Source organism: Artemia sp. Qi Xiang Cuo, chromosome 16, assembly GCF_049724085.1.
Source record: "Artemia sp. Qi Xiang Cuo chromosome 16, ASM4972408v1, whole genome shotgun sequence".
NCBI classification, from domain to species: domain Eukaryota; kingdom Metazoa; phylum Arthropoda; class Branchiopoda; order Anostraca; family Artemiidae; genus Artemia; species Artemia sp. Qi Xiang Cuo.
Genome location: NC_142809.1, coordinates 34772293 through 34790926, shown reverse-complemented (window position 1 = coordinate 34790926; position 18634 = coordinate 34772293). Strand labels below are relative to the sequence as shown.

The window sequence follows — 18634 nt, the reverse complement described above, 5'->3', positions numbered from 1 at the left end:
GGCCCAGAGAAATTGTTTTAAGTCTCATAACTTTGCTAAACCCTGATGTATAAAATTGTAAAGAATTTGGGAAAATATCTCTAAAATTAGGAAAAAAGTCCTAATACGGTTTAAAATGCTACTCAAGGCATTGGAATTGTATTTTCAAAATGTAGAGTCAATTACAAACTGACTCAAAATAAGGAAAAACATTGTTTTTCAACATTAAGACTATATAGATCCGAGATCATCGACCAAGAGAGGGTAGGAACAGGGTAAGGCAGATATCCCTCCCTATATTTTGAAAAATACATTTTTTGATATTTTTATTAAAAAAGCGAAGAAAAGAACAACACAGTTACCACCTTCAAGATTTTGAAAGTTCATTCCCCCTCCCCGCCTAAATTTTCATGAATTGACGCCACTGTATAGACTTGTCAGTTATTGGAAACAAACCCAAAAAGTGAAGTTAGGTTAATCCTAATAAAAAATAACAAAACATGATAACACGATAATACTTTAGAAAAAAAATTTATGGAAACCTAACCCAACCTAACGTAACTTACCCCCCCCCCCCCTAATGTGCAAATATATAACCCAAATTATACAAGTCCAATTCATTATGTCTAAGTCCAGTGCATTGTATCATCAATCACTTGTTTTTGTAGCGATGAAATCGGTTGTCTCAGATGTAACCTAAGCGTAATTCTTGAATGTGTTTCAAATAACCGACAAGTACCGACTTGTCTTCTACGCAATTGTTGGTACTTACGTATTATATCGACCACACTGTTGTTCTTGATCTGCTATAAAACCAGTTTCTCTGTGTGCACTCGAAGATAATTAGCTTAGCCTGAGTGAGATAAACTACTATGCAGGTATATTTTAGTTAAATATATAATATGTAGTTTTTTAGATTAGGTTAGGTATTTAAAATAATGCGTTCTGGAAGGCCTGCATTCCAGAATTCTCTGTTGTAGTTTCCATAATTTGTTTACAAAAGTATTACATTTTCATCGTATTTTGGTATATTTCATTATGAATAACCTAACTTCACTTCTTGAGTGTTGTCAATATAATACATAAGTACCCAATTGTTTAATCCTAGAAATAAGGAAGGATTCAAAATAGGAGCTTAAAAACAACCTCCCGGATGAAAATTTAGGTTTTGAGTTGATTTCTGAAAGTTTCATTCTCCAAATGCAACTATTTTCCATGACCGTGAAAATCCCCTCATCTAGGAGATTACGCAAAGAAACTATGTACAAGGGCAGGTCCAGAATTTTTTTAGGGGGCGGGGGGGGGCAAATAGGTTGATACGATAAACTTGCGTTAGGAGAAAGTTTAATTAACACAAACTTGCGTAAATTTAGTAAATTACGCTACTTTAGACTACGGTAGGGGGGCGCGCGCCCCCCACGCCCCCTGGGTCCGCCACTGGCTATGTAATAGGTCGAACAATAGATACAAAACATATGGATGCAGAGATACCAGACCTGATGAAAGGGCTTGGGCAGGTCAAGAGGAAAAAAAATGGCTGCGTAATCCCTCTGGAAGAATAAAGCCTTATACATGACGAGCAAGAAAAATTAAAGAAACGTACCTCATTTCACAAAATGGGGAAATAAAACATAATTCATCATGAGACAACTTAAAAATAAAAGAATCCGAGCGAGATAACATCTCATGTTCTGATTCCGTCTTGCGAAAACACATCATTTTGATTCTCTTTTTTCCTGGTACAAACAAGATATCCGTCACACATCAAAGATTTTCCATCCCAAATCAATGTTAACAGTATCACAAGCTTACTCGTCAATAGCACCCGCACAATTAAAATGATTGGAATGGGATTTTTTATCGTCGAAAACCCACACTATCTATTGAGTCACTGCTTGTATTTTTGCAAGGTAGTAATTAATACGACACGGTACCAACTGATAGAATAAACTGAAAATTTTGAAGTGAAAAGGAAAGAACCTGACCTTTTGCACCTTACTATTGGATACTTGAAAATCTCAAATACAGAAAATCCTTGCGGCTACTTAATCCTCTTGATCAAGATGTTCAGCTAAAAGGGAAAAAACGACAGGATGTTTCTTTTCCGCAGTGACGACCCGAGAAAAAATCAACCCAGGGGTCTTTTCGCTCACTGGATCATACGAAAAGATTCCCACAGAGAAACCATATAAAACGGCAAACACAATATACGGGCCAGGGAACCTACGAATTTCATGGTGTTAACATCGAGATATAATCAACAATAAAGAAAGAAATTCTTCGTCAGTCTTTGGCATTTCCTTATCAAGGTTTTTAGAAGAAAAAGAATAAGAGGTAGTAATCAATAGTAGCCTTGTCATACTGATTATTGCTGGGCGTGGATTTTTATGGCAGCATTAGACAAAAATTTTTAGATTCTTTTCTGGGAGATCGAAATTGTAATATATCGATAATGCGAAAACACGTTCAAGAGATTTGATTTCCAAATATAAACACTTGACGTTTCAGGTTTTTTTTCAGTTTTCAGAGTTTTTATTCACCAATAAATACAAAATGGAAGTATAATACCCTTATTCCCCTCGAAAGGCTCCTTGGCAAGGGATACAAGGGGGATAAAAAAATACACAATATACGCAACAACCAAAAAAAAGAGAAGGATAAAGTATATTTCAAAATACAATGTTAAAACGGCACTAAAATGCCGAAGTGCAGGCACGCACACATGATAGGGGGAGGGGGCTTTGGTTATCTACCCCTCCCTCAATTTCGGATCCTAAGAATTGTACGAAGTTTCCAATAACTATTCCTTTTTACATATATCATCCAATTTCAGTGTTGGGGTTTTTAAATACCCAACTTAATAGGTTTCGCTTATCAAGATAATGAATGCCGGAGTAGGGTCAACGTAACTATATTGCCACCGTTGGAAAACTGTGAAAATACAAAAGTATGCAAATTTATTGCACAATATTATTAATAATTCTGACACCCTAAAATGTTTTGCGAAAATGAAATAAGTTACTCCTCTTAAGGCTGACGCCCCCTGTCAAAAATGAACTTTGTAACAAGCCTACAGCCGTAATTTGCACTGAAATGACAGTAGAATTTGTCCTTTCAGTGCAAAATGCTGACTATGAGATACTTGGATCACTAGATTCACTAGTGATTCACTAGCTTCAGACCTATCCCATTCACCGAGCCAGAGCTATAATATTAGTTAAAAATTAAATTTGTGAATTTTCCATGCCACCATGCACTGCTCTTGCAAATTGCTTTCGTGTACCTTTATGACAGAGTGAACAATTAATCTATTGATATATCACCCCCAAGTCTTCACTTTCTGATAAAACAAATAACAGCTTCCTTTTTAAGGCAAGTTGTTAGATATTACAAAGTTTAAAAGAGACAAGCAGTGTACTTACTACCCTTATACCCGTGGTTAAATCACCAGTCACAGATAAACATCTCAAAGCAATAGGGTGAGGAGTTGAAACACAAACAGGTAAATTTTCACAGAAAGATTTTTATTTCTTACTTTTTTTTAATTTTATATGAACTTTGCAACAAGCCTACAGCTGTGATTTCTACTGAGAAGACAGTACAATTTGTCCTTTCAGTGCAAACTGCTGACTGTAAGATACTTGGATCACTAGATTCGCCTGCTTCAAACCTATGCATTCACTAAGCCAGAGCAAACTTTTCACAGCGGATTTTTTTAATTTATGACCCCCCCCCTCCGCTCTCTCTCGGAAGCTTTCGCTACAGTCGCGAATTGAAAAGTATCGGACAAATCAGGTACATTTATTGAAAATAAAAATACCTTCTTTGGTACATAAGAAAGACAAAGGCTACTTTTATTTGTCTGTAGCAAAAATCACTTTTTACCGAAGTCAGATAAAGGGCTCTTGGCTTAGTTGACCAAGATAGGTAAGGGGCTCATTCACAATGAGATTTTACTACAAATAAGATTCAGCTAGCGCTAATTTGAGCCACTCATGTATTTCATGGAATTTTCTGACTGACTGATGCCAAACCAGAAACTTTTTTGGAAAAATTCTGATTGGCTAAAACTAGCGCTAGCTGAATGTCAGTATTAGTAAAATATCACTTTGAATGGGCTTTAACCTGTAGCATGTGAATTCTTTCAAAAAAAAAAGAAACTCGGTTCAGGTAAATGAGGAGGCACCATTATTGCTATTTTCAATTTACAGAAAAAAAAAACACACACACACACACCAAAGGGACCGTGGAGAAAAGCATTCCTCATTACCTTTCCCACAATTCGGTCATAACCTTAGGGTCAACTAAAATAAAAATAACAATAGTTAATTACAATAAACAAAACCACACTTCTCAATCATTTCAAACCTGATTGCTCTGTCGTGACAACCCATTTTGAACAAATGTTTTGACAGGAATCAAATCTTCACCTCCATTACCAATCAGGAAGATTAAGATAAAAGACCAAGAGTCAAAAGTAGGTCCACTCAGTGACCCGAAGGATCAGGCATGTAGGAAGAGGGGTAACGGGGGGGGGAGTGCGGCAAGGACAGGAGAATTAAATAAAACAATCGTAAAATTCATGAAATTTTGTGGAGGGCAACAAGATCAGTTCCATTAATTGATAAGTTTGGATGCCTCCTCCTTCCTATTTCCTAATAACTGTCAGCATTGTATTTCTAATTACTACCAGTTTTTAAAGCTGCTACAATAATTTACTTTTGCAGGGAATAATGACACGAAAGTTGATTTTTCGATAAAGCAAGTCCACTACAGTACTTAAAATTTCATATATAAATTGTTTCCTTGGCCACATCTAAATATGAAAGTAATGTAACAAGGGTGATAATGTGAGAAAGGGGGGCTAAAGCTAGAAATAAATCAGCATGGTATTGAAATGTATTAGATTAATTCCGGGTTAGTGAGCTATGATTTATTTTATTTTTTCAAGGTATAGGGTCGGTGATCTCATAGACTGCCATTCCAAGGCAGAAAAGTTGGTTCCATTACGTAACTGTTGCCGATTATTATTATAATGAGGCAATCAACGATATACAAAACTTTATACAAAACTTTCTTTTTTGCCGATAATGTATCATTTATTAAATAATATGTAATTGAGACAGGATTTCTTTTTTATAAAAGCTCTCTCTCTTTGGGGTAGTTCAAACCTTACATGTGCTAGTTTTTATTTGTACGCCTCCATGTTATTGTTGATGATGCACCAAGTAAAAAACACACCGCTTGAAATACACATCGTTTTCAGCAAAGCGCAAATAACACTTTGGCTTTTAGAAGTGAAAGGGGGCAATAGCCCCGCTCTTATTTGTTATAATTCCTGGTTGCTTTAAGTTTGACCTCATTTTTGATCTCAAATTTCTGTTTGTTTTAGGATTCATCTAATCATCTATAGCAGTACGGTATCTTTTATTTTTAAGTTTGATGTAATTATTCATATTAGGTCTTGTTTATTTATTTGTGATATTTTCTGTTCGTTTTAAGTGTCACTTGTTAAATGAAACCATATCTCCTCGTTTTGGGTTTTAATATAGCTCTTTGTTTTTCTTCGATTTTTTTTTTTTTTTTGGAAAATGTCTTCTTTTAATCAATCACATAAAAGCTTTCGTATATATCTTTATTGGCTTGAATAATTACGTGAAACTAGTTTAGCAGCCCCCTTTCTTTTAAGCCCTTTTAAATGTAATTGCCAAACAAATAAACACGAAAGAGAAATAATAATAACTAAATTTGAAATTGTAAAAGTTCCTTGATAATTTAAAAGTATTTCGTTACCTCTTCTTAGATCTTTCGGGAACTGGTAGGCTAAACCTCCGAGGCGGTCTTGGAGGTAGACTCAGAATAGCATCCTCTGCCTCAATAAGCTTTAAGAATAGTGATTCCTTGTCACAAAAATCATCATCAAGCCATGAACTACTACCACTATAATACGAACTATAATCACAGCACGTAAATGCGTGACACGGCATAAACACGAGGGACACGCAAGTTTCTGAACGATATATGCTGGTGTCTTTGAGCTTTGAACGCAGGAAAAAGTCAAAAATACGTTCTCTAGTTGACAAAAACCAACTGTTCGCCTCACGGAGGTCTTTCAGCGGCATTCAGGAGAATAAAGCACTTCAAACTGTCAACCCTCTGCCACTCTTAAGATATACAAGTTTTTACGATTTTCCAAATTGCCTAGAAATCGTGAGCAAACAATGGAGAAAAACCCAGGCGTTATTTCGAACCAAACAATTAAAAAGCATTTTCCAAGCTGGCAATACTCACAGGAATTGTCACCGGATCAGAGAACTGATCTATAATTCAGATGTTGATAACTGACACAAAAGAAATTTCAGGTTCAATCCGGAATTTAAATGGTGTTGATATCATTTACGAGCATTCAATTGATCAAGCCCTTGCAGTCATAGCGGCTCTCTAACCTAAGAGCATCCAATTAATTATGTCCCATTAAATGAAGTATTTATTATATTCAAATTATATGAAAATAAATAAGCATTTACTTTTAAAGAACAAAATAATGAAATTATTAAAGAATTCATTTGAGCCAAATTAGAAATAGCTTTCGTGTGACAGATCAACCAATAAAAGAGAAGTTTCAATTTTTGTGCCACTGGACAAGGAAAATTTAATGAAAGATCCACTTCATAAAAGTGGAACTTGGGTCATGGGAAATATTCTTTTATAAATGTTAGAAGATACTCCACCATCTTTAAGACTACAATTCGATAGCAGTAAATCAAAAGCCATTATGTAAAATGTTAAAAAAAAACTGATGTTTATGGTCCACCCTCTTAAACTGAAATGTTAGATTGATTATTCAGATACTTTTTCCGTACCTTATTTCGTTCACAACATATTTTAAACTTTCCTTTTGTTTTCAAAAGGGGTTATGTCACGATTTTCCGCTTGCTGGGATTTTTTTATATTAAAAATTTTGATATCAAGAGTCCTTTTCAACGTATCTTGGATGCTACATAACCTTTCCTGTTTTACAAAAAATGATCGTCGAAAACCCTGACATTTATTTTTCGGTTCTTCCGAGCTCCTGTAATGTTCTGTCACATACCGCCTTCAGTATTACCACTGGCATATTATAGGCCAAATTGACTGAAACAGGGACGGACAAGAGGGATTATTACCTTATATTTTTTTTCTGGAAAATCTGTTGTTTTGAGTGGAGACTTCAAGCATATAAATCTAAAAACAAAAAGAATTTGTATATGATTATAAATCAAGTTGGACAAGGATGCTTTTCTCACCATAGGTAATTGCATCGAACCAGTGGACATATAATATCGGCCAAAGGCTCATCCGACCAGAAATTTAAAGCTATAGGGCACTTTCCCTGCAACAAAGGAAATCGCACCATAGCAAAGAGCTAATCTCGGCCATTATGTGCTGCGAAGCAACAGTATGGCTCGAACAGCACAAGAATGTTATTGAACTATCGAAAAACCGTCTTTTTATTCGGTCATTCATACGGCCTGCCAATTTAAAAGGCCAAACTACCGCACGATGGCGCATTTGTCTGTACACACATGGTGGCGCGTTTGTATCTAGATACTGTTGATACAAAAACGACGGTTTACTCAATACCGTTTATGCAGTCCTGCGTTGTGTCTCAACACCTATTTTGGGGGAGATGGCAGGCCCTCTCATCTGTTGGTGTCTCTTTGTCCAAGTGCTCTAACTTACTCCGCTTATATAAAAGATGAAGAAGCAAAATAAACATTGCCAGAACCACACTGCAGATAATTTGTACATGTTTTTAGCTTTATATCTATCCCTTTCAGTTAAAGATTTGTATTCGATTATCAACCTGTCATTAGAAAATAATTTACTATTTTTGTCAATAAAAGCCCTTTTATTCGAAAGAACAATTGTAGTGGACCAAGAAAGCTACGCATTGACGACATTAAAACCCTGCTTTTCCCCTTAAAACCTTGTTGTTTTCCGATTATTCCAACTATTTCTTTCGTTTTCGAAATAATTTGACTATTTTTTTCGAAGTTGTGCCACCTCCAATACAAAAGACTACGAGAGTATCTACAAATGGCATCGCTCATCCTCAGTTACCATCAAATACAGACAGGGCTACAAATAGTACGGATGACCATTATGAAGGAGTGAAAGGAGTCTATGCCCATTCCGCTGCCGACTTGGTGACTGAAATGCATATTTGCAAGTATTTTACTTTTACTACATATTAGACAAGAGACACAAGACTTTAATTTTGTCAAAGGTCATAAAGAGATCTTTATGCACATTCTTGACGTTTCTGCTATTGCTTTACATGTGGTCAATGATAAAAGACGTAGTCCTGCGAAAAGGAAACAAGAAACATTTTTGTGTTTTCACTAAGTTCAAAAATCCACCCTTCCTCATGTGCTTGAAAACTAACTACTTTACTTTGAATATTTGATCCTAGTTACTTATGTTATTCTTTTGGTCAGTGTCCTAACAAACCCTCAGATATCCAACCCTCAATGTCCTAACCTAATATATATATATATATATATATATATATATATATATATATATATATATATATATATATATATATATATATATATATATATATATATATATATATATATATATATATATATATATATATATATATATATATATATATATATATATATATATATATATATATATATATATATATATATATATATATATATATATATATATATATATATATATATATATATATATATATATATATATATATATATATATATATATATTTATATATATATATATATATATATATATATATATATATATATCTATCTTTATCTTATCTATCTATCTTATCTTATCTTATCTTATCTATCTATCTATCTACTACTACTACTACTATATATATATATATATATATATATATATATATATATATATATATATATATATATATATATATATACACATACCGGCTCTATTGCATAAAAAAAAAACTAAGTTAACAACCAAGCTATATCACAGTCCACACATTTCACTACTAGATTCGAACTACTGCCGAGCCAAGTGAAATTCCCTGGCGCGCGCCGATACAAGTATTGTTATTCACATTTCGAACATTAATTACGAGGACGGAATTTCTGTCGGGATTAAAGCCAAACAAACTAATTTTAACAGACGTCCAATTAATGTTTGGTGACATTTGTCTTTGATCTACTGACCGAAATTTCACTCTTCAGTCAACTGGATCATACAAGAACATAAAGCAATTTTGGAGAATGGGAACTAAAAAGCTTAATCCTACAAGGGAAAACAGACGAATAGGGTAAATCCTCCTCAGGCTAAAAGAAATTCCCTTATTTCTATTACATTTTCAACAACGAGGGAAGGGGGTAGACCTTACAACGAGGGAAGGGGGGTAGAAGGAAACTGAGATCCCACTTCAAAATTTTGGTCTTATACATTCATGAACTATATAATGCAATGAAATAAAAAAAAGTTATCTTATATGAAATTAAAGAGCGACATTAAAAATTAAAATGAACAGAAACTATTCCGCGTATAAGGGGGTGAGTCTCCCCCTCCTGAAACCCCTGCTCTTTACTCTAAAATTTTATAGCAGTTTAAAAATACTTTTTATTTTGTATCAGTGGTATTTTTAGGCAGTCGTTAATTGAGAAATGAAGTCAAAGAATTGGGACAAAGAATCAAACTTAGCGGAAAGAGCGGGGGTTCAGGAGGAGGCAGCCTCCCTCATATACGAAATAATTTCTTTTTGTTTCAAATTTTCACGCCACTATTAACTTTCATTTGAAAAACGTATTCTGATTTAATTTCTGTTTGTTTTCCATCGAATACCCAGGGTTATCCTAAATACAAGAAGAGCTACCACCTCTCAAACCCAACTCTTTAAATAGTAATTTAAGTTTTGCACAGTATTTCTTTGACAAAAAGAGCTACAAGTTGAATTTCATTGCAGTTTCCGTCAAGATGGCATCCCTTTTTGGGGGAGCTTAATTTCTATTTCTGAAATTATGCAAAATTTTCAAATGCTAATAGCTTTCAACGAATAACATTAATATTAACACATCTGGCATATTCAGAATCAACATGAATAATACGTCTTGTTGTTGCATATGTTGAAATTGAAACTTTCTAGAGTTTTGGTTTCTATTGACAAGAGTTGCTCTTTACTTACAGTTTGTTACCATGAGCTGTTTAACCCAATGCTCTCTTATAGGTGAACAAGGTGTACTACTTCCTCCTTTAACTCCCCTTTCTTACGTTCAATTTTAATATTCGCAAAACAATGCTTTAAGAATGGTATTCATCCCTAGAAAAAAAACTTTTACATGAATTAATTAAAAAAAACTTTTTCCACAAAATAAGTTTTTCAATGAATAGTAAAGAACTTCATTAAACCAAAAATGAGCCGAAATAAAATCAAATAATCTACCAAGTGTGAAATTACCACAAATCAACATCGATAAATAAATGAAACCCAAAACGAACAGAAATCACAGGCAACGCTGTAGCGTTGCCTATAGTAAAGGTCATACGGCTCCAATGTTTTATTATTTATAAAGCCTCATTCGATTTAAATTGAAAGTTCTAGATCCGTTTTTTAAAGTAAAGAATAATCGGACAGTAAGCACTCCCCCCCCCCCTGCCATAAAAACTTGAAACTTTTTGCAATCAAAAACGAACAAAAATTAATTTAAAAAAACTTTCCGAAAAATACGTTTTTCAAAGAAAAGTAAAGGCCATTTTAAACTTAAGCTCAGCAGATACAAATACCTTATAAAATTCAAACTCAATACGACCAGAAATTACTATTAAAGAATAAATGAAAGCCAAAACTAACAGAAATTAAATAAACAATCATAGCAAAAAAACATACAACAAGTAATAATATAATTTTATAAATAGATATTAAAGCAAGGAATGATTAGGTTGAATGTGAATATCAAACTTAAAACGAAACAAAATATTTTGCTATTAAAGTATAAATGAAACTTAAAACGCAAATAAATTAAATAAACAATCAATGCGAACAAACATACAGTATATATTAATGTAAATAAATAAATAAATTTTAAAACGAGTGAAACTTAAATTGAACATGCAAATCAAGTTTGAATCGAATAAAAATAACTACAAACAAGAGTTTGGGTATCGCCTCACTGCAGAAGCCTAAAACCTACTGCGTCATTGGCGCCTTACTGAAAACTATATGAGTCTTGAACCGTCTTGAAGAGTATAAACAAAATCAAATTGAATATTAGATATATAATGATATTAATTATTGAAAGATCCATCAGTTCAAGATTTTTTTTCACTGTAAGTTTTGTTTTCATTTTCAATGCTGTAAAAACTGGAAAATAATAAATTTGTAATATACGAGTAATTCGTTTTCAGTGAAGCGCCAATGACGCAGAAGGCCTTAGGTTTTTGCAGTTAAATAAGGGGGCAGTATCCGAATTTTGTTTGTAGAGAAACTAAATTTGTCTTGACCCATCTTTAAAAGAACTAATAAATTAAACTGAATATTTTATGTATAATAATATTAGTTGATGAAAGCTCATCAGTTAAAAACTTTACTGTAATTTTTACATTTATTTTCAATATTAAATACAAAAGAAAACATCTGTAATATAATTTGTTTTCAGTAAAGCGCCAATGACGCAGTAGGTTTTAGGCTTCTGCAGTGAAGCGATACCCAAACTCTTGTTTGTAGTTATTTTTATTCGATTCAAACTTGATTTGCCTGTTCAATTTAAGTTTCGCTCGTTTTAAGATTTATTTATTCATTTACAATAATATATATTGTATGTTTGTTCGCATTGATTGTTTATTTAATTTCTGTTCGTTTTAAGTTTCATTTATACTTCAATAGGAAAATAATTTTTTTCGTTTTAAGCTTGATTTTCATATTCAATCCAAGCATTACTCGCTTTAAGATCTATTTATTAATTGATATTATTACTTGTTGTATGTTTTTGCTATGATTGTTTATTTAATTTCTGATCGTTTTGGATTGCATTTATTCTTTGATAGAAATTTCTGGTCGTTTTGAGTTTGAATTTTAAAAGGTATTTGTATCTGTTGAGCTGTGTTGTAATTTAATTTTTTAAGTTTTTTATTGTTTAACAAAAAATAGAGTTGTGAGATTTGCACTTTACTGAAAAAAAATATAAATGTTTTTCCTTTTATAACTTTAATAAATCAAATAATATTAATATTTTGATTACTAAATATCAGTATATGTATATTAAACTGACAATGCACATTCATTTGTATTTTTTTCAGTAAAGTGCAAATTATGATCAGGCCTTGGGAAGGCATAGGGGTTTTGAGCCCAACTTATGTTAATTTCTGCTCGTTTTGAGTTTGACTTGGTTATTTATTGTAATTTCTGTTCGTTTTGGGTTTCATTTATTTATCGATGCTGATTTGTGGTAGTTTCACGCTTGGTAGAATATTTGATTTTATTTTTGCTCATTTTTGTTTAATAGAGTTCTTTACTTTTCTTTGAAAAACTTATTTTATTGAAAAAATTTTTTTAATTACTTTCTGTTCGTTTTATATTGACATAGTCTTTTCAGAGAAAAAAAAAATAATACATTAAATCTTTTGTTTTTTTTAAAGATTTATAGTTGGCCTGCTATTTGTATGCTGGAGAAAAATTTTCAGCAATTTTTAACAGCATACACCCTCTTAAAAATCTGGACACAAGTAGAAGTGTTTAATTTAGTTTTATACCTCCTCTAGTTGACCTGAAATGGAAAACTTGATACCATTCGCAAAAAAAATCTGTTTACTTTCTTTGATAGCTTGGATGCACTTACGCTATTTTGATTTAGTTAAATCTTAAGAGCAGAAGCAGCCCCAAAAGTTTGAACATAAAACCCTCAGTCGTTCTTGAGATACTGCTGAGATGCCTTATTGGGAATTAGCATTAACACAGTGCATTTTGATTTAATCTTAAGGCAACTTGTACTTTTAAAACATAAAGTCAAATGGGATGGTGGGCGTGGGAGGGGGGTTAGTTTTCCTCCAATCACTTTCGACTATTAAAAAGGGCATCAACCCTTTCTATTTTCAATCGAATGAGCCCTTTTCGAACTCTCTACGACAACTCCTTCTATACAAAGTGCCCTGGTCAAAAAACAACAACAACAAAAAAATAATACTTTATACCCACATCGATCTTTATTATAAAAATGTCAAGTCTTCCAATCACTTCCGACTATTAAAACGGGCACTAAGCCTTTCGATTTCCAATTGAATGATCCCTTTTTGAGTTTCTACGACAACACTTTCTATAAACACCGTATATGCCCCCAGGGCATAAATTACAACTCTTACCCTAAGGGCTCTGAGGGTGGTTGTCATCCTCTAAGACCTAATTTCCAGAAATTTCAACTACGTTAAACAAAATGGCAATCTCAAAATTTTGATTGAATGTGTCTGGGAAAATGGTGGGCGTGAGAGGGGCGTTAGTCTTTCTCCAATCACTTTCAACAATTAAAAAAGGTACTAGCCCTTTCAAATTCCAATTAAATGAGCGTTTTTGAAGTTTCTACCACAACGCTTTCAATAAAAACCTTATATGCCCCCAGGGAATAACTAACAACCCCCGCCCTGAGGGCTGGGGGGGGGGGGGTTGTCATCCTCACCGACCTGGTTTTCAGAACTTTTTGCAACGTTGAAAATCATAACTATCTGAATTAGATGACTGGGGTTGGTTGGGGGAATGGGTGCAAAGCAGGGGGGGTTTTTGGTCGGCTAATAACTTCCACCTTTTAAAACTAAAACTCTTCCCATCGAATTCCGATGTGCTGAGTACTTCTTAAAATTTTTACTATAGATCGCTCATTAAACACTGAGACTGCATCTTGGGTTTGACTTACAATCTTCGCCCTGGGAGATTTGGGGGCTTTTTTATCCTTAAACACATTATTTGTAGAACTTTCAACTACGTTGAACAAAATGGCTGTCTCAAAACTTTGATTAAATGTGTTTTAGGAAATGGAGGGCGTAAAAGGGAGGTTAATAACTCTCCCCTCACTTTCGACTATTAAATAGGGCAATTTCAATTTCCAATCAGATAATTCCTTTTTGAAATTTCTACAAAAACTTTCTGTATAAACCTTATATGACCCCAGTGTATAACTTACAACCCTTGCACTGAGGTCTCTGATGGGGCTATCATACTAAAAGACCTAATTTCCAGAATTTTTAAATACGTTGAATAAAATGGATTTATCAATATTTTGATTGGATGTGTCTGGGAAAATGGTGGGCGTGAGAGTGGGGTTAGTTGCCCTTCAATCACTTTTGACTATTAAAACGGCAATAGCCCTTTCAATTTTCAATTGAATGAGCCCTTTTGGATGTTTTTACAACATTGCTTTCAATAAAAACCTTAAATACTCCCAGGGCATAACTTAAAACTCTTGCCCTGAGGGTTGTGGGGGGGGGGGAAGGGTCGTCATCCTTAATGACCTAATATCCAAGACTTTCAATTGCGTTAAACAAAATGGCTATTTAAAGACTTTGATTGGATGAGTTTGGGGAAAAGATGAGCGTGAGAAGGGGGTTAGTTGCCTTCCTATCGCTGTCGACTATTGAAAAGGACACTAGCCCTTTCAATACCCAATCGAATGAGTCCCTTTTAGATTTCTACGACAAACATTTCAATAAAAACCTTATATACCCCCAGGGCATAACTTATAACCCTTGCCCTGAAAACTGTGGGGGAGTGTCCTGCTCTAAGGTATAATTTCCTGAACTTTAACTGCGTGGAACAAAATTTCTATTTCAAAATTTTGAGGGGATATGTTCGGGAACATGGTAGACGAAGAAGGGATGTTAGGTGCCTTCCAATCACTTTTGACCGTTAAAAAGGGCACTAGCCATTTTAATTTCCAATCGAATGAGCCCTTTATGAAGTTTCTACGACGATGCGTTCAGAAAAAAACCCTATATGCCTCCAGGGCATAACTTAACACCCATGCCCTGAGGGCTGTAGGGGAGTGTCCTCCTCAAAAACATAAGTCCTATCTGGAAATCCACAACAATGAACAAAATGGCTATCTAAAAATTTTGATTGGATGTGTTTGAGGAAAAGGTGGGCGAGAGAGGGGGGCTAGTTGCCGTCAAATCACTTTCGACTATTAAAAAGGGCACTAGACCTTTGATATTCCAATCGAATGAGCCCTTTTTCAAGTTTCTACGATAAAGATTTCAATTAAAACTTATATGCCCCCAGGGCATAACTTAAAACCCTTGCACTGAAGACTGTGAGGGGGGTGTCCTCCTCAAAGGTATAATTTCCAGAACTTTAACTGCGAGGAACAAAATGGCTATTTCAAAATTTTGATTGGATGTGTTTGGGGAAATGGGGGGCTGGAGGGTGTGTTACTTCCAGTTACTTTCGACTATTAAAAAGGGCACAAGCCATTTCAATTTCTAATAGAATGAACCCTTTTTGAAGTTTCTACGACAACGCTTTCTATAAAAACTGTATATGCGCCCAGGGCATAATTTACAATCCTTGTCCTTAGGGTTGTGAGGGGGGTGTCATCCTCAAAAACCTAATTTCCAGAACTTTAAACTATGTTGAACCAACTGGTTATCTCAAAATTTTGATCGGGTGTGTTGAGGAAAAAGGGGGGCGTGAGAGGGGGGGTTAGTTGCCGTCCATTCACTCTCAGCTCTCAAAAAGGGCACTAGCCCTTTGAATTTCCAATCGCATAAGCCTTTTTTGAAGTTTCTAAGACAACGCCTTCTATAAAAATCTTATATGCCCCCAGGGCATAGCTTACAAAACTTGCCCCGAGGGTTGTGGAGAGGTGTCCTCCTCAAAAGCACACTTTGTGTCTGGAAAAAAACTATGCTGAATAAAATGCTTCCACAGAAAATTTGATTGGAGGTGTTTGGGGGAATCATGGGACTGGGGGGGGGCTAGTTGCCCTACAAGAACTTGCGAATATTAAAAGGGGCACTAGCCCTTTGAATTTCCAATCGAATGAGCCTTTTTAGAAGTTTCTACAACAACACCTTCTATAAAAACCTTGTCTGCCCCCGGGGGGTAACTTACAACCCTTGCCCCGAAGGTTATGGGGGAGTGTGCTCCTGAAAAACATATTTTCAATATGGAAATCAACTAATCTGATCGAAACGTATATCTCAAAATCTTGATTGGATGTGTTTGGGAGAAAGATGGGCGGGGGGGGGGGCTAGTTGCCCTCCAATCACTTTCGACTATTAAAAGGGGCACTAGCCGTTTGAATTTTCCATCGAATGAGCCTTTTTTGAAGTTTCTACGACAACGCCGTCTATAAAAACATTATATGCCCCCAGGGCTTAAGAGGAGGGAGTGTCCTCCTCAAAAAGATATTTTCTATCAGGAAATCAACTACGCTGAAGAAAATGCCTATCTCAAAAACATTATATGCCCCCAGGGCTTAAGAGGAGGGAGTGTCCTCCTCAAAAAGATATTTTCTATCAGGAAATCAACTACGCTGAAGAAAATGCCTATCTCAAAATTTTGATTGGATGTGTTTGGGGGAATGATGGGCGTGGGGGGGGGGCAAGTTTCCCACCCATCACTTTCGACTATTAAAAAGGGCACTAGCCACTCCAATTTGCAATAGAATGAGCCCTTTTCGAAATTTCTACGACAACTCCTTCGATACGAAGTGCCCGGGTATGGAGAAAAAAAACAACAAAAAAATCACATTGTGCCCACATCGTTCTTTACTTAGGCAGCGCTAGCGCGCTGCCTATGGCAGTTCAAAGATCAGATAAGAAAACTCCTGTGTCAAACCCCCCCCCAGGGCCGAGGAAGGCGTTGTAAGTATTGCTCTTGGGGCATATATAGTTTTTATGGAAGGTATGCTTGTATAAAATTCAGAGAGGGTTCATTTGAATCGAAATTAAAAGTTGTAGTTCATTTTCTCAGAGTGAAAAAGATCAGAGGGCAACTAGCGCCTCCCGTCCTCAACGCATTTGGGCGTATCGGATGGATAAACCCATCCGATAAAAATTTCAGGTGACCATTTTGTTAAAAATAGTTCAATCATCAGATATTAAAACTCCAGGGTCGACACAACCCCCCCGGGCCCAGGGATAGGCGTTGTAAGTTATACTCTGGGGACATATAAGGTTCTTATATAAGGGATACTCGTATAAACTTCAGAGAGGGCTCATTTGATTAAAAATAGAAAGTTCTAGTTCACTTTTAAAGAGTCAAAAGAGACTAAAGCTTAATTTAGTCCCCCACGCCCTTTTTTCCCTAGCTCATCCGATGAAATTTTTGAGATAGTAATTTTGTTAAAAATAGTTCAAAAATCAGGTAATTAAAACTCCAAGGTTGACCCAAACCTATCTGTTCATTTTGATATTATTACTTTGATATCAGTTTTGATAATTGGATGAATATTTGATTTTTTTTAAGTTTGATTTTGAAATAAGGAATTTTAAAAACTTGTAATTTTTTGCAATCAAAAAGGAACAAAAATTAATCAAAAAAAACTTTCCGAAAAATAAGTTTTTCAAAGAAAAGTAAAGGCCATTTTACACTTAAGCTCAGCAGATACAAATACCTTTTAAAATTCAAACTCAAAACGACCAGAAATTACTATTAAAGAATAATTGAAACCCAAAACGAACAGAAATTAATTAAGCAATCGTAGCAAAAACATACAACAAGTAATAGTATAAATGAATATATAGATCTTAAAGCGAGTAATGCTTAGATTGAATATGAATATCAAGCTTAAAATGAAAAGAGTATTTTCCTATTGAAGTAAAAATGAAACTTAAACGAAAAGAAATTGAATAAACAATCAATGCAAACAAACATACAATAGATATTAATGTAAACTAATAAATAAATCTTAAAACGAGCGAAACTTAAATTGAACATGCAAATCAAGTTTGAATCGAATAAAAATAACTACAAACAAGAGTTTGGGTATGACCTCCTTCTCTCACTGTAAAAGCCTAAAACCTACTGCGTCATTGGCGCTTTACTGAAAACCAATTTTATGACAAATGTTTTCTTTTGTACTTAATATTGAAAATAAACATTAAAATTATAGTAAAATTTTTGAACTGGTGAGCTTTCAGCAATTAATATCATTATACATAAAATATTCAGTTTAATTTATTAGCTCTTTTTAAAGTTGTTAACGACGAATATAAACTCCCTAGAGAACAAGTGTTTGGATACTGCCTCCTTTCCTAACTGTAAATAAAAACCAAAAGCCTACTGCGTCATTGGCGCTTAACTGAAAACGGATAACATTACAATTATTTTCTTTTCCAGTTCTTACAGTATTGAAAATAAAAATACAATTACAGTAAAATAAATCATGGATATTCAACAATTATGGATCTTTCAACAATTAATATCATTATTCATCAAATATTGAATTTGATGTTGTTTATACTTCCCAGTACTGTACAAGACGCATATAGTTTTCAGTAAAGCGCCAATGACGCAGTAGGTTTTAGAGTTTTACAGTGAGAGAAGGAGGTCATACCCAAACTCTTGTTTGTGGTGATTTTTGTTCGTTTGAAGCTTGATTTGCATATTCAATTTCAGTTTTACTCGTTTTAAGATTTATTTATTCATTTACATTAATATCTA

At 34.4% G+C, this 18634-nt stretch overlaps 1 protein-coding gene across 6 annotated transcripts in view; it reads right to left on the bottom strand.

The window, feature by feature from the left end:
- The window catches only part of Fak (protein tyrosine kinase 2 Fak), a 171415-nt gene that overhangs the window by 138389 nt on the left and 14392 nt on the right, over window positions 1-18634 (bottom strand). Inside the window, exons 1-2 of one of the 6 annotated variants that reach the window (XM_089102730.1) lie at window positions 8946-8987; window positions 5773-6425 (exon numbers count right to left, since the gene is read on the bottom strand). The exons of 1 other annotated variant lie outside the window; for it this stretch is intronic. In XM_089102730.1, the coding sequence (XP_088958856.1) occupies window positions 5773-6101 (329 nt within the window). In that variant the 5' untranslated portion in view covers window positions 6102-6425; window positions 8946-8987. Of the gene's footprint in view, window positions 1-1582; window positions 1861-5772; window positions 6426-8945; window positions 8988-10171; window positions 10261-18634 lie in introns of those variants that run through there. 4 more of the 6 variants (XM_089102733.1, XM_089102735.1, XM_089102736.1 and 1 more) reach the window with 4 other exon arrangements.